Source organism: Mus musculus, chromosome 7, assembly GCF_000001635.26.
Source record: "Mus musculus strain C57BL/6J chromosome 7, GRCm38.p6 C57BL/6J".
NCBI classification, from domain to species: Eukaryota; Metazoa; Chordata; class Mammalia; order Rodentia; family Muridae; genus Mus; species Mus musculus.
Window position 1 is genome coordinate 115,696,864 of NC_000073.6, and position 22,492 is coordinate 115,719,355.

At 38.7% G+C, this 22,492-nt stretch overlaps 1 protein-coding gene across 49 annotated transcripts in view; it reads right to left on the reverse strand.

Moving 5' to 3' along the window:
* Sox6 (SRY (sex determining region Y)-box 6) overlaps nucleotides 1-22,492 on the reverse strand; it is a 569,905-nt gene that overhangs the window by 225,992 nt on the left and 321,421 nt on the right. For all 49 annotated transcript variants that reach the window (XM_030242289.1, XM_017322068.2, XM_030242296.1 and 46 more), the window contains one exon: nucleotides 4,833-4,922. In XM_030242289.1, coding sequence (XP_030098149.1) covers nucleotides 4,833-4,922 — 90 coding nt within the window. The remainder of the gene's footprint in view (nucleotides 1-4,832; nucleotides 4,923-22,492) is intronic.

Consider the following 22,492-nt stretch of genomic DNA (forward strand, 5'->3'; position numbering starts at 1 on the left):
CCCCCAGAGCTCCCTGGGACTAAACCACTAACCAAAGAGTACATATGGTGGGACTCATGGCTCTAGAGGTATATGTAGCAGAGGATGGCCTAGTCTGTCATCAATGGGAGGAGAAACCCTTTGTCCTGTGAAGGTTATATGCCCCAGTATAGAGGAATGCCAATGCCAGGAATTAGGAGTGGGTGAGCAGGGGGAGGGGGGAGGGAATAGAGAGGAAACTTGGAAAGGGGATAACATTCGAAGTGTAAATAAAGAAAATATCTAATAAAAAAGAATTAAAAAAATAAATTACAGATAAATACAAATCAATGCAATTTATAAGAGATACACCCTGTAGGACATTCAAAGATGACTATCCCACAATTAACCTGGGTTTATTTCATAATGAACTCAAATCCCGAAACCAGCAAAGTGTGCCGTAAACACAACACAATTCCTTAGAGCCATCTAAGATGCTAGAACTAAAACTATATATATATGTGTGTATAGATAGATAGATAGATAGATAGATAGATAGATAGATAGTTGGTTTTTCGAGACAGGGTTTCTCTATGTAGCCCTGGCTGTCCTGGAACTCACTCTGTAGACCAGGCTGGCTTTGAACTCAGAAATCCACCTGCCTCTGCCTCCCAAGTGCTGGGATTAAAGGCATGTGCCACCATTTTTAATGATAAAGAACTATATTTTCAATGGCAAACTGTATTTTAATGAAAAAATAACTGGCATAGGCATGGTGGGATGTGCCAGGGAAAGCAAGGATTCAGAGTCATTCTTGGTTATAACAGCCAAGCCAGCCTGGGGTACATGAGATGGTATTTTTAAAAGTAGCTTATGCCAACACAAAGTGTAAAATACTAAAACCAACACTATAAATTAAAAACGATGTCAACAGTTCTGCTCCTGTCTCTATTGCTTTATACTGCTCTTAGCAATCTAGGTGATATGATGTGAAGTGATGAAACAAAGGCCGTTCAGCTGCTGCATGGTTAGACTCAGTAATCTCAATAAAAATCCACATGGAGACGGGGGTAGGGGGGGGTGGGGGGGTGGGGGGGGAGGTATGGGATGCTGAACTCTGAAGTCAGAGGGTGGATTGGGGGAGGGGAATAAAATATGGACTGTAAAAAATAAATTAATAGAAAAACCAATAAACAACAAAAAAAAACCCAAAAAATTGATACATAAAATATGTAAAAGGGAAATTATACAGTGAATCAGTAAAACTGATTTGCAAAACTTAGTATAATCTCTAAATACAGTTACAGAAGAAAAATAATATTGAAGGATAAGGAAATGTACAGAATTAAAACCAAAATAAGGAAGTGGAGAGAAAGCCCAGTGGTTAAGTGCATGACAGTAGGTGATCTGAGTTCTATTCCCAGCACCCTCAGGGTGGTTCACAACTGTGTTTAACTCCAGTTACAGGGAATCTAGTGACCTCTTCTGGCCTTGGTGGGTACTGCATGCACATACATTTAAGCAATACATCACACACACACACACACACACACACACACGAATTAATAAATCTTCAAAGAAAAATTGAATAAATTGTTCCCAATAAAAAAATGTATGACTTTATAAAGATGTCTGTTCATCTAATAGTTTTATATAAATGCAATTTTAAAACATTTTTAATGTTAACACACTGATATAAAACAATCCAAGATAAACTTTTTAAAGTGTGACAATACCTTTGATAAAAGTTATAGTAAATATGAAATATTCTATATTTATTACTAAGGCACTAGTAAATATATATATATATATATATATATATATATATATATATATATATATATATATATAAATGGTTTCAAATGTATAATAAAGTGTAAGAAAAGATACTATTCCAAGTGAAGAGTGATCACAACATTCAGTCATAATGTATAATGTTATTTAAAAAAAACACTATAACTTTAGTTGACATTATACATCTAAATATATTCAGGAGGGAAGGAAGAGAGAGAGAAGATAAGGTTAAATGTTTCAACATAGAACCAACTAATTGGGAGAAAATATGGCAGAATAGTATCTAATCTCAAGAGTAGGAGACATCTACCCAAACAAACCTCAACAGATTCAAACATTTAAAGGGGAAAGAAGGCAGGCATGTATGTGCCAGGATATGACACTATTAAATATACCCAAGGGGTCTCAAGTTCTGACAGCCAGCAAGCATAAGACAAGTCCTTTAGAGGGAAATGGGCAGTTTGGTGTTGAGTAAAATGGCTTGGTTGACACAAGGCAATCTCACTTTATGCTGCTGCTGCTGATTTTTAAAGACTATCCAAATGAAAACCTGCAGGAAATAGAAGGAACATCTCAGAAGTGGGGAGACACTAACTTTATACAAAACTCAGGGTATAGATGAAAGGTAAACAGAAAGCCTGTGCCACGAGATTTATGCAGAATTAAAGAATACTTTTGTTTTTATTGTGTGTTGTATGCTATTTCTTACAGATAGATATGTATGAATTTTGGAATCAGGAGAAAATAGGAGCCACTGACACACAATGCTTAAGATTGGAGCTACTGAAAACCCACAACAAATCCTTAAAGGGTAGATCACCTTTAAACCCTCAGAGAAATGCCCTGAGCACAGAAACACAGTTGGCCAAGTCACTTAGGACAAAAAGAGTGTGTTCTCTCAGCATCGGTTAAACCAAACTGTTGGAATTACCACTTTACTAAGGTTTTTAATGTCTAATTAGTGTATGATTGATATATTTTCTGTATGTGATGTTTGTGGTGACAAAATGCTAAAATGTATTAAAAGGAAAATGTAGAACAAGTTAAACAGAAAATTCAGAAAGAATATTATCATTTATGTCTATAAATTCAGAAAGAATATTATCATTTATGTCTATAAATTCAGAAAGAATATTATCATTTATGTCTATAAATTCAGAAAGAATATTATCATTTATGTCTATAAATTCAGAAAGACTCACCCCTGGAAGTTATGGGCCTCCAGAGAAGCAGCATAGAAAATCTTGATTCTGTATGTTTCACTTTTGAGAATTACACATTTTGAGCATCTGAAACTTTTGCTTATTTTTGAATTTTTAAACTCATAATTAGAATTAAATATAAATAAAAGTGAAAGGTATGAGAGGATAGACACCCTGAAGTGTATAAAAAGCCAAAGTGTGTTAGCACGGAGATAATAAAATGTTAGCTTCCGTGCTGTGGGAGAAAGCAAGACCCCCATCACTCATGTTGGCAAACGCTTGCCTTTGCATAAGCCATTTCTGTCCTCACTGTTATAAAGCCAATGGCTCTGGAAAGAGAAGAAAACACAAAATGACGTGTGAAGTCACACAGCCGTGTTATTGCAGCTGGATGGAGAATATGTCATAATGACTTTTCTTTCTACCCACCAGTTATGTTGAGATTCTGTTTTTTCCAAAATAGCAAATGGTCTTTATGAGTACAAAGCAGAAGAAGTAAAATTGAAAATAATATTCCATTTCCACTTGATTTTTGACACTGTGTTAGTTAATGGAATGAGCTATTAATTACTCTTTGGGAAGAACAACTGTTCTTTGCATTAAGTTGAATGGAACAAGAGCTCTATCAACTTTCTCCAATAAATTAAAAATAGCATTTTCATGAAGTATCTGCTACCAAATGGTTGTCTTAACTGAGCTATATGACCCAAAAATGTTTGATAAATCCAGAGATCTAATGTGATCAAGTCCCTGAAGTGTTCCTGCAAAAAGAGGATTTGAGTTTGTGAGCAATGACTGATGGCATTTATAGGGGGCTCTGGCTTCCTCTTGAGACAGAGAAGTATAAGAAAATAACACTTCTCCTCCAGAAAAGTGTCCACACAAGAGCTGGATTAGTCCAGATGCACAGACATTTTGCTCACAGGTTAGCAATGATGAAATACACTGTACTCCTTAATTTCTCAATATTTAGAAGGATGACCTACAGGCAGGGGGTGAACCTATGAGGCTTCCTAGCACATTGTCTGGTTCCTGTCTAGTTCTGTTCCCAGAACCACAAAAGTAAGTAAATTAGAAAACAAAGGTACTTTAGGATTCCAAGGGCAGGAAATGATAAATCCCAGAACTCTCTTTGCTATGAATCAATTCCCAGTCCTATAGGCATATGAACAGTAACCATCACTGTAACCCACACGCCCCCAGATTCTCTCAGTGCCAAGTGACACAGTTGCTAGACCTTTACTTGTGTAATCTGTGTAATCTCTCTCTCTCTCTCTCTCTCTCTCTCTCTCTCTCTCTCTCTCTCTCTCTCTCTCATATAAAGTAGTTGCCCATATCACCTCCATGGAGAAAGAGATGTAGGAAACTCCAGTGTTTAGCCAAAACTACTCAGACATAAAGTGATATAGACAGGATGGGAAGCAAGGTAAATAGGTCTCCAAAATTACCCATAAGTTGTGATGCGGGGCGTTTTCTATCTGCTTTTTGGGGGATTTTATAGAGAGCCAATTTGCAGGGGGAAAAAAGAAATCACATAATTTCAATCTATAAACTGTGCTAGTACTATGATCCTAAGAGAACAAACGTTATTTTAAACAGTTCATTGTTTGACAAAACTTCCTCTCCATCATCTTTGTCAAGTAGATCCACAAGGTAGTTTGTACACTGACACTGGGGGCAGAAGATATCCATAGAGCACACTTTACAGAGAAGACATTCAGGGATGTGTCACATCCATTCTTCCATGGAAAGAAGAGTAGATTTCTTTACCCTTTAGTAATTTAGAAATGAGAATTTAGGGTCCTGGCACAAAGACCAGCAGCTGCATGAAGTATGTGAACCAATAACTGAACACATTCGATAATTTTTATATTTTACCTTTGATTTCTCCAAGAAGTTCACTCGTATTTAGTCTTTCCATTTTTTCCTTCCAATCTTTTGAAAGTAGTTTTTCCATGCAGGAGGAATCTATTAAAATACAAAAGCAAGTATTAAAGATGTGTGCTATGGACCCAGAGGGTGAGCTGCCTGAGCAACTGGCTCCTTGGGAAACAAACAAATGCTGTTTCCGCTGCTGTTGCTTTAATTCCGCCATCACTCTATAATAAAACCCCATAGCTAAGGTAAACTATTGCCCCAGGATGATAGTGTTCCCTAATCCATGCTTAGCAGCCTAATTCTAGCAATATTAATCAATGTTTATCATTTATCAGACTGGTAAGACAGAACAAAGGCTCGTCCCTGTGGCTTTAGATTTAGATAATATTTCTTTTAGCCCAGGCAATTTTTTAAAAAGTTAAGTAAAATTTATATGCTGTGCAAGAAACAACGATAAATTGTTAAGAGAGAAGAAGCCAACTGACCTGTAACCACTAGCACATAAAAAAGAAATTCCACTTTGAAAAACTAAAAATCAGGCAAGTAAATAAAATTAAGATGCTCTTTGCACCCTCATGGTGAAATCTTCTAAAACTTTTATACAAAAACTAATATATATGTTTATTAAAGAAAGGATCTGTTTAAATACTGTCCACCTTCTGCACTTTAAAATAATGCTCTAGATTACAGGGAGTAAGCACATATGCATTTATAAAGATTCACGATATCACAGGAGTCCAAACATGAGAACACAGTGCTAACAATCTCTTTTCTTCTGGGTGTGTTGTTTTCTTTTCAGGACAGATGGACTCACAAGCAAGCCTCCTGCTTAGCACTGTCTGCGTGTACCTTTCCAAGGCTCAGCTCTTAACAAATAGACCATGGTTCCAGGGAATGCAGATTTTAAAACTCCCATTAAACTTTAGCATTCCAAGTGTCAAAATTCTGATAACATTCTTTTCAAATTATATTTAAAATGGTTCCTCCAGTTCCAAATGCTTTTTCTCCCCCATATCAGCACCTATCTTTTCAGCATTTTCTCTTTCAGGATTTTTCCCCCTTTAGCTTCCAAATCCGCCTTGAATTTTTCAGATTGACAGTTAGGTCAAGATGGCTCTAAAGGGCTTTAGAGGCTAGATAAGCTTTGGAAAAGGCAGTGATCCTTGCTTAAGAGATGAGAAGACCTTCACATGATTAGAAAGTATTGCTGAAAACAATTAACGTTTGTTTGTGACGAGATCAATCAATCAGGGAATGGATGGAATCCAGATCTAGTGCCATGAAAGGGCTAATGCTGTCACAGGGCCATGTTCTGTCTACAGAGAAGGGCTATTAAGTGAGAGCCCCACCTCTCCCTGCCTTCTCTCCACATCACATCAGAGATGCTGCATGTGGTTTGTTCAGCACCTGTATTTTTTCTAATGTTAAGACTGAGTTTACAGAGCCAAGGAGCGAATCTTCAAAGGCATGCATGCCAGACCTTACTGTTTCTCCAATCAGACCAAGATGGCTATAACATTAGATAACAGTGAGACAGATTAATAGAGTCTTGAATTTTACACTCTACTAGGGCTTGCTACATTTTCACCTATCATTGTAGGTTTTGTCATTGCACTAAACTGATGCTCACTAGCACAGATGCAGGAGCCAAAAGTCTGGTTAAGTTAGAGTTAAGATGCTATACCCATCAGAAAAAAACACAGTATAACAAGGATGGTAACAAAGTCAAGTCAAGTTCACACACATGATGTAAAGCATCTCTATAATTTCTATAAATAGATTCAAAATACCCCAGAGATCCCAGGAGAGAACGCTGAAGCTCCATGGGAGATGGAGACAGCTCTATGGACAACAGGAACGGATGCTCGGACACAAACCCAGCAGGCTTCACAGGAAAGCTATACATTTACAGGATCCAAAGCATGTGACATTCTACTAAAACATCCATCCTTGCTAACACAGAGACCCAGCTACACCAGCTCCTGCTTAGGTAGAAAAAGCTGAAGGAAAAGATAAAACAGGCTTTGTGTCTCTACATTTATAGACAGGAAGATATTTAATAACAACCACAGATAATATTTATCTGAGGGCACTAATAAATAGTCACTTCATACAACTTCATCATCCTTTGATCTTACTTCTAGGGCTTGAAATGAATAGTGTCTCTTGGCTGCTCATCTGACTGCCAGACCCTCAAGAACCACGTTGGTGCTGTAGGGTAAAGCAAGTGAAATGAATGTGATGGGCCAGGAGCTGGCTGTCACCCAGCCACTCTGTCCTGGGGGCTCTCGGATCAGAGATGAGGAAACATATAACAGGTTCAAAGTTACCTATGACAAGTTTATTGTCAAAGGTCCCAGTCCCATGGATCATACTAATGCACTCAATATCTGGGTAGGGATGCAGGTTAAGTGTAAGGCTCCCTTTCCATTCTACAACAGCCTTCCAGCACAGCAGCAGCAGGCAGCTGGTCAGAGCAGACCTTATCCCATCATGATTTAGCACAACTTCAGAGATCAAAGAGGGAAAACTACATAAATGAGACCTTACACTCCACACAGAAAGAGCAAGACAGTGTCTTCAATAAAACAGTCACAGTGATTCTAAATGGGGAAAAAAAAAAAAAGTCCCCTAAATAGTTTAGGGTTCTATCATGGATCAAATGCGTTTTATCTGATTAATCTGAAAACAACTCTCTGTCATGGAACAAATATGTTTTATTTGATTAACCTGAAAACAACTCTCCACTCAAGGAGACAGTGACAGTAAATTTCATTATCTAAGTTTGGCTGTTCAAACTTCTGTGACTGAGCTGTCTGCAGCTACACAACCAAATGACTCTTCAATACTGGAAGGATCATAATACTATGCATGGTACACAGTAGCCCCATAAGTAAACACATAAGTAAAACCAGGTATAACTTACAGTGCCCTGACATTGTGTAGCGCATCACCAGAGGCTATTCCATCCTCCCCAACACTTTCTCAGTGAAACCCGGGACCTCAGATTATTTTGCCTATTAATTTATGAATGATAGAAATCTGATTTTTGCTATTCTCCATTTGAAGCAAAGATGTAGAGATTCCATATCTCTAGACTGGGTTATGTAGCTGTTGCTAGGCTGGTTAGCGGGTGAGTTTGGGTATTTTGTTTGCTTGCTTATTTTTTTCAAATTCAAGTTTTTATCTTTCAGGAAACATATTCTAAACTTTTGCTAACAAAAGAAAGATACAATTCAGGACTTATTTATTTAAAATACACTGTAAAACAGATTGCAAACTATGGTTCTACTTCTTAGAAAGTGAGGCGTTGGGCTGAGTAAAGGATGTGACTCACCATGGTGTGCTAATGTACTGGCTAATAACACACTATGGAATAACAGAAGAGCAAGGGGGGTTAATCTGTGCACTGATATTCTAAGAAAGGTTTTTCAATTACTCAATACACACACACACACATGTATACATATACATATGGCTTCAGGAGTACTATGATAAAGGTTTATCTTCTGTGTCAGAGAGTAAATAAATCATAATTAAAGCCAAGGAAAAAGACAGAATAATGGGAATGTCTCCATGTACTTGAAACAGTTTATCTGTGAGTAAACATTTGTTACTCCTTTCATTTCCATGTGACACTGAAAATCAGAGTGTTAGAATATCGCAAACATGAGACAGAAAATATCGTTCAAATATTCCAGTGAAGAAGCAAATGCCTCAGTTCCTGTGTACACATTAGAAGGAATGTGTGCTTTATGGTGCTTAAGACCGTTGTAAAGGCATCCCTTCGTTTTACCATCAGAATCACCTATTTCAAATGCAGTCACTTTTCTCTATATCCCCAAATACTGATACTTATCTGAAGTGCCCAATGACTTTAATTTCCAGTCAAACCTGACACTGTATGTTTCCTTGCCCCTCGGTGGCCCCAAGTGCTTTCACTGGGGGACATTCAGATGCAGTCATCAGCTACTGTACATCTTTCCACACAGTGGCAAGCGCTCCACAATACAAGGGATAAAATTGGAGCTTGGAGAGCTTGAAGAGCACTCTTAAATTTTAATTAAAACCCTCCAAGCTCACTAAAAATAATTAGACCCTAAAATGTGCCAGTTTTATTCTGAAGTCACTATAACATACAAAGCAATTCTCCATGATGACTGTCCTTATACATACACACACACACACACACACACACACACACATACACACACACACACAAAATGAAACAACTGACTTTCCAAATAAGAACAAGGGGTATAAATAGAGTCTGTTTTCAAGCAAGCTCTTCATGCAGGGAGCTGACAGAAAAGCCCACAGAGTGTGTTTTTGAGACTGAACCAAACAAACCTAGAAATAACTTCTCTAACCCAGTGTGCAGATCGCCAGCAACTCCACAGAAAATCCAGTTTGGAAAGAGCCGTGCACACTATATCACTGAGCTTTGCTGATCTGAAAGTCAAACCTTTAACCTCTTAAATCTTTCTGCTATCTTAAACTATCTCATACAATGCTATCCTATTTTTAGGCACAGCAGAGAAAGCATGCCTTTCCCATACAGCAGGACAGCGGTATAAACATCAACACAGATGCTCTGCCAGGAAGGACTGGACTTGTCAAGCACTTGATCATTAAGGAATGCACCAACTGTTTGGGATAATCTCGTGCCAGCCCCCTTGTGCTCCACACTCCCCTGTGGGAGTGGCCAACCTTGGTCTACTCCTTGTCTTCATTTTCCTCCTCCACAGCATACCCTCCATCCAAAAAGATGAGAAGAAAGGCAAGTATGCCTAGCAATGAGAAAGCAGGCTCACTTCCCCAAACAGACCAAAACTTTAAAACAATTAACCCTCCCCTCTTCTTTCAGATAAATTGCTAAGTATAAAATGCAATCTGTTCCCTTTGTTTACTCAATAAGAACAATTTGTAAATGACTCAAGGATAAAATTCAGAAAATGTTGTGCTAAATTAGAACCATTATAAACATGCTAATGACTCAATACTCGAGTAAAACACGCATGATCCGTGTGAAGGGAGAGATTTCGTTTCTGTAAAATTCTGTTGTGCTGCCTTAAAATGATTTGGTCATTAAATCAGATATAGTCCTTCCAGGAAAAATGTTAATTCCACAGCCACTTTACTGAACAATATGCTGTGAGTGAGGGGGTGTGTTTGCAGGAGGCACCATGTGGGGGAAGAAATCAAGGTGTTGGAAATGTTGTTAGAACGATTAGATGCAAGACTCTGGGATGTTCATAAGGAAACAGAGGCTGCACTTCTAAGCCCTGCCAGGCTCACATGTAAGCATCTTCGTGTTAGGGGCAATCTTTTCTCCAGGTACTATTTTTATCTACCAGAGTTTTTCTTAGGCATCCCTGACAACTGGCACTGAGCATACATTCATGAAAGTCACACTGTTCTATATGAGCAGGCAAAAGCCATCTACCTCTCTCATCTTCTGGCCAAGGCTCCTAGCACATAAAACATGAGTTTGGGGATCATTCCCAAACCAGATGATCTACCTCTCGCCTGGTCATCAAAGCATTGCCACTGTAGGGTCAACACCGGAAAGGAAGGACATGCTACAGGTGACTGCAGGGCTCACAGCCTGGTCTAGAGCTGTAACAGCCATTTCCGAATGAGTTAGAAAGGAGTGAGGATGAGGAAGCTCTGGCATCACTGACTTCAAACAGATGGGGACCACTTGACTGTGCCTCAGTGCTTGCTTTACCGGAGACTATTTAAATCACTGTTTAACCATCAGTGCTGTGGCCTGTGCATCCCAGCAGCCAGCAGTGGGAAAGGGGTGCTTTTACACTCGCTAACAGGAGCTTCAGATATAGACACAAACATTCACTCTTTGGACAGGGTGCCAAGAAGACAGGTTACCTCAGGGAAAGTCAGTGGTGTCCAGCAGCCCAGTCCCCTACACATGGTGCTTGGCTAGTGTTTCTGACCCTCCAGTTTGCTTTTTCCATCTCATTTAAACTGAAACTTTTCCTTTCTTATATACCATCCACTAAGCAACCAGTACAAAGCTCTTTCAAAAATGCTTCGAACTCAACAGGTCATTTCTTCCAAGAAAGGTTTCATTTTCCTGAGGGAGAGCCACATGTGCAGCCTGAGGCCTTAGTCCACTGTCACCGCTTGCACAGGAGACCTCAGATGCTGCACTGTTTGAATGTACTAGAAATGTCTGTTAGAAACTCCATTGCTGGTGGAACTGCAAGCTGGTACAACCACTCTGGAAATCAGTTTGGCGGTTCCTCAGAAAATTGGACATAGTACTACCGGAAGATCCAGCAATACCAGCCCTGGGAATATACCCAGAAGATGCTCCAGCATGTAATAAGAACATATGCTCCATTATGTTCATAGCACCCTTATTTATAATAGCCAGAAGATGGAAAGAACCCAGATGTCCCTCAACAGAGGAATGGATACAGAAAATGTGATACATTTACACAATGGAGTACTATGCAGCTATTAAAAACAATGAATTTATGAAATTCTTAGACAAATGGATGAATCTGGAGGATATCATCCTGAGTGAGGTAACCCAATCACAAAAGAACACACATGATAGGCACTCACTGATAAGAGGATATTAGCCCAGAAGCTCAGAATCCTTCTTAGAAGGGGGAACAAAATACCCAGAGACAAAGTTTGGAGCAGAGACTGAAAGGAACAACCATCCAGAGACTGCCCCACTTGGGGATCCATCCCATAAACAACCATCAAAACCAGACACTATGGCAGATGCCAAAAAGAGCTTGCTGACAGGAGCCTGATAGAGCTGTCTCCTGCAAGGCTCTGCCAGTGCCTGGCAAAAACAGAAGTGGATGCTCACAATCATCCATTGGACGGAGCACAGGGTCCCCAATGAAGGAGCTAGAGAAAGTACCCAAGGAGCTGAAGGGGTTTGAAGCCCCATAGGAGGAACATCAATATGAACTAACAAGTACCCTCAGAGCTCCTTGAAACTAAATCACCAATCAAAAAAACAAAAACAAAAACGAAAAAAACAAACAAACAAAAAAACAAAACCACATGGTGGAACTTGTGGCTCTAACTGTATATGTAGCAGAGAATGGCCTAGTCAGTCATCAATGGGAGGAGAGGCTCTGGGTCCTGTGAAGGCTCTATGCCCCAGTATAGGGGAATGCCAGGACCAGGAATGGGAGTAGGAGAGTTGGGGAACAGGGGGAGGAGATAGGGGATTTTCCGAAGGGAAACTAAGAAAGGGGATAACATTTAAATGTAAATAAAGAAAATATCTAATAAAAGTCAACATTGTTACAATACTAAAAACAAAAACAAAAACAAAACAAAACAAAAAAACCTGGAGGTAGCCATATTGCTAAAATATATCCTACCAATGACATTTCCACTTTAGTTACCGCTGGTCCTGTTGTATATAGTTATCAACTATTTGTTTTACTGTGTCAGATTTATATGTACCTGGTTTTTAAAAATAATATTAGATTATGGATACAATTTAATTATTTTGGGGTGTCTAATGTGTTCCATTTGTTTGCTTATTTGTTTTGTATTTTTAAGCAGGATCTCCCATAGTCCAGGCTGGCCTAGCCTAGAACTCCCTATGTAGACCATTAACCCTCCGTGCTGTATATAAAGTGCCAGGGATCTAACTGAGGGCCTTGTACCTGGTAGACAAGTACTCTACCAACTGAGTTACATCCCCAGAACCCTATATTCATTTTTCTGAGAAATCATTTTTAATTCTCTGATTCTGGGCATACATGTATCCCTGGGTTTGGGGGGCCCCATGTAGAAGCCCAAGGTAAATATCAGATGTATTCCTCCACTGATCCCACATATTTAAGACAGTGAGTGTCTCTCACTGAACTGAGAGCTCACAGTACCTATGGAGCGGTTGGCCAGTGAGTCCCAGGGATCTTCTTGTCTCTGTCTCCCTGGCATTTGTATCTTGTTCTGTGTGGTCTTTCACTTGGGTTCTGGAGATCAAACCGAGGTCCTCAGCCACTTAGCTCTCTCTCCAACACTCTGAATGCTACTGCTATCTTGCACATCCCACCTGTTCATCCAAACACAACCACTGCAGGAGTTGCCAACTGCAGACTCTGTTCTCTGCTTTCTGCTGCTCCTCCTGATCACACAAAGAATTTTGATTCATCAGAATGCTCTTCCTAGATTATTAAAAGCCTCTCTCATGCTCAGGTCAGAAGAAAAAAAGTGTGTGGACCTGGGATTATTGTGGATAACACAGACAGACCCTGATTGTCCTAAGAGAAAATACACACAGAAGTGAGGAGCAGAGAGCATGATGCCTTACATCATATTATACTCTCCAATGTGAAAGTCAAATGCAATTCTCAGCCTTGGTGAGATAAGCCAATATGTTGTATTTGCTTCAGTGTCTGCAGGTTGGAGCTTTAAAAATACCTAATCAAGCCTGGTGGTGGAAGCATACTTTTAATCCCAGGATTCAGGAATCAGAGACTGGTGAATCTCTATGAGTTTCACTATACCTGGTACTGGAAACCTAGCCAACTACTGGAACTAATGAAGCCATGGGTCTTGGAGGAGAACCCACAACACCATGTTCCTAAACCAGTATACTCCCTAATTAGATTATAAATATTGGCCCTTATACCCACAGATAAGTGGAGCCCTCATCTCTCATCAAGGCAACTTTTCTTTGTGACAGAGAACATTACAGAAAACTACAACCAATCAAAATTCAGAGTTCTGGAGCCCAGTCCTAGTGAATATTTCTACAAAACAATTTCTATCCTATGTCTCAGGGAACATTGCAGAAGTGACAACAAAAATATTTTAAGAGTCTGAGAATCAGGGAATTTATTCTGTCCCCAAGTAATGTAAAGGTACACCCATAAAGTCTTACCAACATGAGTGCCTAAGCATAACTTGAATGAGAACAAAAATAGACATGCTAATGTGGACAGGGGAAAGACCATGAAGCCTCAACTCAACATAAAGAACTATAGGCACCTAAGGAATGCTGAGAATAGAAGAAATAGTCTTTCTTATTGGTTATCCAATTCCAAATGATCAGCTTTGAAGAAAATACATATGAGTAACATTATAGAAACTGAGCATGATATATATATATATATATATATATATATATATATATATATACATATATTGTGATATATATAGTTACATGTATATTACATATATATAGTATATATATATATATATATATATATATATATATATATATATAGGAAAATAAGCCATGACTTAAAAAAATAATTTGTGTTAATTGGGAAGATGTAGAGGGAGGGAAATAGGGGCATGGTGTAATTATATTATAATCTCAATAATAAAAGTTATAATAAAAAATTTTATAGTCCCAGTTTTATATTCAACTTGAAGTTCATTTTCATTTGTTTTATGTTCTATGAGTGAAACAGGCAATGTAAACTTTGTGTCTAGTTGCTTCAACATTAACTGTTTGAAGACTATCTTTTTCCTTCTTTCATGATCTGGGGGTGCGGGGGTCAAGAGACTGGGGAGGCTGCTGCTGGATTTCTGCCTGCCCTGCAGATGGTCCCTTGACCTTACAGACATTCACTTTGCCAGCACTGTTGTACTCGGACGAGCTCACACAGAATGAGGGTGTGCTCTCGGCTTGGTCATGAGCAGCTTCAAATGCATCTTAGGATTGCTTTACTTACAAAACAAAAGGGTTGGTAAGATTTTTCTGAATTTATAGCTCAATTTTAAATTGTACTTATTGCTTAAATGTGCACATAAAATTCTGTATTTCTCTCCAGCATTGTCTTAGCTGGTCTGATATATTCTTGTCAGATTAATTTCTCATTGTCATGTAGTTAAATATATTTTGTGGCTGTATATGATATTTCTTCATTAAGCCATGGTTGATTTAAGCCTGGTGGTTTAGTTACTGTTTGGGAGATTTTTAATTTTCTTTTCTTATCAGTTTGTTATCTTTTTCCATGTAACCAGAAAACATACTCTTTTTAAAGTTAAGTCTTTCATCTTTACAGAGACTTGCTTATAACACACATAAACTTTATGCAAAACTCTAAATTCACTTAAAAAGGATAATTATGCATAAGTTTGCATCTGCCATGTGCTGTCACCATCAATTACGTCCTGGGGATTGAAAGTTTTGTTCAGATCCTCTACATTTACCAGATTTTCCAACAATAACTGAACTGTGGGTGTGCCTTTTATTTCAGTGCTCTCGAGTCTTCTTTATATTTTGAAACTATGTTATTGATGCACAGAGGCTTAGAGAGTTAGGCATGGAGCAGGCACCAGCTGACACTTATTTCTGCTCCATGGAACTAGAGGCTTACATTCTTAAAGAAACTTAGAATTTTCTGCAATTATTTCTTTAAAACTTCCTCAGTTGCCTCCTTCAGGCACTCCTACCGCCAGCACAGCTAACAATCAGCTCCATAGGCTCAGCCCTGCAGTTCTGTTCATTTTTGAGCCTTTTCCCTGTGTTCTCTGGTTTGGAAAGTTTCTACTAAACGCTAAAGTTTAGCGTTTTGAATTTTGCTTCTTTCTTAGCCTACACTTGACTGTCTGTAGTCACATTCTCTAAACGCTGCTTTTCTTTGTTCAGAGTGTATGAATATTCTGGTTTCTGGTTTCCATGTCTCCATTCACTAATGCTAGTGTTTCTTTAGTTTCCTATTTTCTACTTTCTCAAGACACTTAATGAGGATTCTGACTGTCTGTACTGAAGGGGTTAATCCAGGACCAGTTATCCCTATGTGGCCAAAAGCAAGAGTAGAATATGCCTTTTTAAAAACATGGCAGTGTAATACACAAAGAAAACAAAACAGTATTGATGATGACAGACTAATATAACAATTCATGGTTACTATGAAAACCTTTATGCTAATAAATTGAAAGTTTAGATAAAATCAAAATTTGCTGGAAAATTACACACACACACACAAAGACAGAAAATTGATCACTGAGGTCACTTTGACCCCAAATTTGCCAAATTGGTGAATTTTTCCAAAGAGTCAAGGAAGAAATAGTAATCTCATACAAACACTTTTTTTAAAAATCCAAAACCATTCTTTTTAATAGCTGAGTAGTACTCCATTGTGTAAATGTACCACATTTTCTGTATCCATTCCTCTGTTGAGGGACATCCGGTTTTTTTCCAGCTTCTGGCTATTATAAATAAGGCTGCTATGAACATAGTGGAGCATGTGTCCTTCTTACCAGTTGGAACATCTTCTGGATATATGCCCAGGAGAAGTATTGCTGGATCCTCTGGTAGTACTATGTCCAATTTTCTGAGGAACCACCAGACTGATTTCCAGAGTGGTTGTACAAGCTTGCAATCCCACCAACAATGGAGGAGTGTTCCTCTTTCTCCACATCCTCACCAGCATCTGCTGTCACCTGAATTTTTGATCTTAGCCATTCTGACTGGTGTGAGGTGGAATCTCAGGGTTGTTTTGATTTGCATTTCCCTGATGATTAAGGATGCTTTCAGGTGCTTCTCAGCCATTCGGTACTCAGCTATTAAAAAGAATGACTTTATGAAATTCCTAGGCAAATGGATGGACCTGGGGGGGGGGGCATCATCCTGAGTGAGGTAACCCAATTACAAAAGAATTCACATGATATGTACTCACTGATAAGTGGATATTAGCCCAGAAACTTAGAATACCCAAGATACAAGTTACAACTTGCAAAACACATGAAACTCAAGAACGAAGACCAAAGTGTGGACACTTTGCCCCTTCTTAGAATTGGGAACAAAACACCCATGGAAGGAGTTACAGAGACAAAGTTTGGATCTGAGATGAAAGGATGGACCATCTAGAGACTGTCATACCCGGGGATCCATCCCAGAATCAGCCTCCAAACGCTGACACCATTGCATACACTAGCAAGATTTTGCTGAAAGGACCCAGATATAGCTGTCTCTTGTGAGGCTATGTCAGGGCCTAGCAAACACATAAGTGGATGCTCACAGTCAGCTATTGGATGGATCACAGGGCCCTCAATGGAGGAGCTAGAGAAAGTACCCAAGGAGCTAAAGGGGTCTGAAACCCTATAGTTGGAACAACAATATGAACTAACCAGTACACCCCGGAGCTCATGTCTCTAGCTGCATATGTATCAGAAGATGGCCTAGTCGGCCATCATTGGAAAGAGAGGCCCATTGGTCTTGCAAACTTTATATGCCTCAGTACAGGGGAACGCCAGGGCCAAGAAGTGGGAGTGGGTGGGTAGGGGAGTGGGGGGGAGGGTATGGGGGACTTTTGGGATAGCATTGGAAATGTAAATGAAGAAAATACCTAATAAATAAAAAAAATGTAAAAAACAAAAACAAAAAAACAAGAAAAAGTCTAAAAGCAAACTATTCAACTCATGAGGCCAACAAATTTTGATCAAAAAGTTTATGAGAAAATAATATATAGATGGATCTCCTTTAAAATCTACACACAAAAAGCTGTAACAGGAGTCTTCAAAAAGTTTAAGAGAAAATAATATATAGGTGAGTCTCCTTTATAATCTACATACAAAAACCTTAACAGGGATCTGCAAGATGCATCACAGGAAAAGGGACTCTCTCTCCAAGCCTCATGACCTGAATGGATCAGAGGGCCTATCTAGTTCAAAGAGAGAACAAACTCCAGCAGGTTGTCTTCTGAACTACACACACACACACACACACACACACACACACACACACATACACACACACACATACACACATACAAACAAATAATTTATAGATAAGAAAAACGATAATAAACATTTTAAGTTATTTATATACACAAAAAGTATTACCAAGTATAAGTATTAGAAATAAGGCAGGAGTGGGACCGTTAAGTTCCACAAAGATTCAGACGCTGTGCAACACAATGTCCCTTACTGGGACAAAGGTAACAAAGCATCTGACCGTTCTGTTGGGGATAAATAAGTCTCATTATAACACTTAAACCCCACACCTGGTGTGACTATACACTGAGCAGTCTAAGAACAGAGGAATTTCCAGCAAGTGTAATTATTAAAGGCAAATGCTGTTTCCCTGAAGACTCTAATCAGATGTAGGAAAGAGAAATAGCAACAGAGAGATAAGGAAAAAGTTATAGTCTATATAATCAACTTCTGACTTCCAATCCAGCAGTATAAGGAGTTCAGAAGTCACCATTCCACCCCAATTACAAGTAAAATGCTCAACAGACTGAAAGTTGACAACTCTTCCTACGTCCTTTAGAGAAAAAGAGATCATGTGACAAGCTGCTGTCCCCAAATGGGAGATTTGCACAAAGAATCACAACTCACACACAGGAACACCCAAAGAACCACAACTCACTGCACAGACAAACACACAAAGAACCACAACTCAAGCATAGGGACAAACAAACCCAGCTCACAACACAGATGGGCCCATAATGAACCACAATTCACAATACAGGTAGACATAAGCAAAACTCACAAGACAGATACAAAGAACACCCAAGATGACTAACACGTATTTGCCATTTTTGTGTTTTTTACATATGTGCTTTGGTGTTTTCTGCATGTCCTCTTTCTGCGATTTGGCCTTTGACACTAAATTATCAACAATTACTGTTTGGATTCTTTGTTTTAAAGTATTATCCTCCCCACCCCCTGCTGCTTGATATTCTGCTTTGGCGATTTCTACCAATGTGCACTCAAGCTCAGAGATGATCAGATACCTATAGCACCTGCTCAGAAAACCATCAAACGTATATTTTATTTCACTATATTGGTTTCTTTCAATTCTTGGAATTCCTATCGCTTTGCTTATGTTGCTTGTCTACTTCTGCATGCTGCTGACTTTCTCCACAAAAACCTTTAACACATTAAGTGTGATTTTAAACACCCTGGTCTTACAATTCTGAACAACTCTTTCTTTAAGCTGCTCTTGGCCATGGGTCTTAGCCTAGTAACAGGAAAGTAGCTGACATGTCATCCCACCACAATGGTAGAGTCTGTCCATGAGGGAGCATTCACATACTCTAATTACTTGATAAAGATCCCACTTCACCACCACTGCATTGAAGCTAAAGCTGAGGAACACATTCAAGCCACACCACCAGGTGAACAAAACACACAAGAAAAATCACTTGGGACTCTGTATGCTGTGAAGTTACCTTTTAAAAACAAAGTGGAAAAGAAAGATTTCCTTAGACAAAAGCATCCTCATAAGAAAAGTAAAAGCTGTTCTTCAGAGAGAGGCCAATAGTGCTATCAGTGGCTCAGACTAGGGAAGAGGTGGTGCCTCACCTGGTCTTGGGCTCTACTGAACCACTTAGTTAAAAAACGATAGCAACAGTGAGTGAAAGCAGTATGTATAATGGTGTGCATATCTCAACATGGCTGCCCCTTCTAATGGTGGCTGTGTCTGAGTAAAGGTGTGAGGGCAACAGAAGGAAGGCTGACCAGAAAGACTTAGAGACAAAAGCCACTCTTATATGGCTCTCGTCCTAGACGTGAACTACTGGAAAGTTCACTTGGATTTGCTATAAATCTCGTCTGCAAACTCTAGGCAGTGACTGAGAAATGTCCTAACAAAACTATAACTGATTATCTAAGAGAGAAGAGGAAATCATATAAACGCTAGATTTAGACCACAGGAGGAGTGGGCAGAGAAATACATGCAAAGACATGGTAGTGATACCTATTTGTAAAGGTTCCATGACAAATCTATTACTGTTTGCAAACTACAAAATTAATTCTAATAGATCCACATCAGGTAGAAAAGGTATCAAAGGCTAAAGTAGGACTGAGAACACAGGTTAAGCACCAACAATAGCAGCACAGTGGTGCATCTCAGTCCAACTCTATGGAAACCATACACAATCAAAGGTCTGAATGCACCAAGTTACAGGGGTAGTGGGGCCAATCACAGAACACCCAACTATAGTTTGTCTAAAAGAAAGCACTGTTGATATAAAGATACATAGATTAAGGAATGAGGTAGAGGAAGGTTTGCTATGCTACCACTGTGCAGAAGAAATGGGAGCAGCTGTAAGAAGTTCAGACTGATCATACTTCAGAGCAGAGAACGTTATCAGGGTTAGGGGATCATCTTCCTTAGCAACTCTACAAGACATGACCATCCTTGATATGCATACACCAGCAAGAGAACATCCCAACACACTGGGCAAGATTTGCTTGGAGAAATAGATGGATCCACTCTCATAGCTGAATATTTTAACATCCTTTTGTCATAAAATGGACAGAGCCAGCAGGCATAAAAATCAGTAAGGAATGGGTGACCTTAACACCATCAATCAACTGGACATAATTGATGCCTATGGATTACCCCCACCCAACAGAATAGTCTTTAAACTCATAGTGAAGAGGGAAAAAATGAGCATGCTGTGAGCTGTAAACTACAGCAGGCAAATTAAAAAGAAGAGATCTGTACAGTTCTCTTAGACTAAAGTGGAATTAGGGTATTAACCAATAATAGGGAAATGTCAAATGCATAGGTATTAACAACATGCTTCTGTACATTCCTGAGACAACAAAGAAACCTCAAGGAAAATGTTAAAATATTTTTGTGCTAAATGAAATAAAAGTACAGGTTATCAAAATTCTTCAGAAGTAACAAACGTGGTGCTTAGAGGGAAATGTATAGCATTTATCTAAAATTAGCAAGCCTAGTTTCTGTTTTATGACATTAAAAGAAGGGGAAATTAATCTACAAGTAGAAGAAGAAAAGAAATAATAATTAATGTGAATGACACTGAAAACAGCTCAGGTGTGGTAACTCCAACTCATATTTGTTATCCCAACATTTGCAACACTGAGGCAGGAGGATTGTTATGAGTTAAAGGACTTTGAGACCAGCTACAGAATGTGATTTTGTCTCAAAAATAAAAGAGGAGGGAAGATAGAGAGAATAGGGAGGGGAGGGGAGGGGAGGGGAGAGGAGGGGAGGGGAGGAGAAGGGGAGATGAAAGAGGCTTGGAGGGAAGGGGAAGGGGGAAGGGGGAAGCGAAGGGAACAGAGGGAAGGAGAGGGAAAAGGAAAAAGGAAATAGGAAATCAATAGACTGAAAGGTACTTCTTTGAAAATGTTAGTAAAATAGGTAAGTTTCTAAACAAACTAAGAAAAAGAAGAGAAAACAACAACAACAACAACAAACTTACTAAACCACTGAGTTCAGAAGCTATGAAGAAAGACATTGTTGCAGATCTTGCAATGTATAAAGGGAGACTAAAAGAATGTTATTAAACTTTTATACCCACACATGTAAATACCTGTCCTAGATGAAACAGAAACCAGTAAGTAAAAAAAGGCACAATCTGCTAGGCCTTCAAAAAGCATGAGAGGTTTGAAAGACCTAAACTTATTTCCATTGAAAACACCGAGTTGGATTCATCAGATGCAGGTGAATTCTAACACATATTTCAGGGAGACATGACACCAATTTTTCTTTGATTCCTTTCAGAGGGTAGAAACAAAAGGAAAATCTCCTAGCTTATTGTATAAGGCAGCAATTCCCAAATGTCAAAACCAAACCAAGGTATACTAAGAAAATTATAACCCAAAACACTATGAACTCAAGCCAACAATGCTTGAAAGAAATCATTCACAACAATCAAGTGAGATTGTCCAAGATATGCAAAGGTGGTTCAGATTTTAAAATAATCATTTAATATCACACCAGCACGCCAAAGAAGGAAAACCACATGATTATACCAATAAACAAAGAAAGGTCACTTGAAAGAGTTCAGTGTCAATTACTGATAAAACAAACAAGAAACAGCTTCATAAAGAACATTTAAGAAAAGAAATACAGAATAAAAAGAAATCACAAACTTAAGTTGTGGGACTCAAGCCTGTCCCGGCGAGACAAGCAACAAGCCACAGAAGCCCCTTCTCACTGATGCTCTTCAGTACCAGACTGTAGGTCCTAGTCAATGAATATGTCAACAAAAGAAAGGCAAAGGATAGCAGAGTATGAATAATGAGATATTTTGATCATCTATGTTGAAGATACCAAAACACTAACCAAAGCATAACATTAGCATGAGTTTCATTATGTGGCTACAACAATGCTGAAGGATATAAAATTAACACACAAAAGTCAAGCATTTTTCTATCAGCAACAAGTGGAATCTGTCATTTAAAACACATTGCAGTTTGAATCAGTGTCCCCCACAAATGCAATATTTGGACCTGAATCCAATACAGTATGCCCAAAATGTATAGAAAAAAGAAACTCTGATAAATGATACCAAAAATTAAATAAATTCAAACTATTCCACATTTAAAGACTGAATAACTCTAATATATAATATCAAAAAATGTGAGTTCTCCCAATCTGGTCTGTAGATTGATTACAGTCCCAATTAAAATCTCAAACAACTGCCCCAAGAACATCAACAAAGTTAAGGTTAAAGTTCATACTGAGAGAGACATAAAAGAGCCTATACCCACCTTGTAATTGAAGGAGACCTCAGTCAGAGGACTAACACAAGTCAAGGCCTTATTAAATGACAGCAAACAAGACCACTTGATATCAGAAAAGAATCTATGAATAGATCAAGATATAAAAGAAAACTTGACCCTTCTAAACCTGATCACTGATGACAGAGTCATCATGGGCTTGTGAAAAGATAAGTCTTCCCAATAAATGGAGCAAGGAAACTGGACAA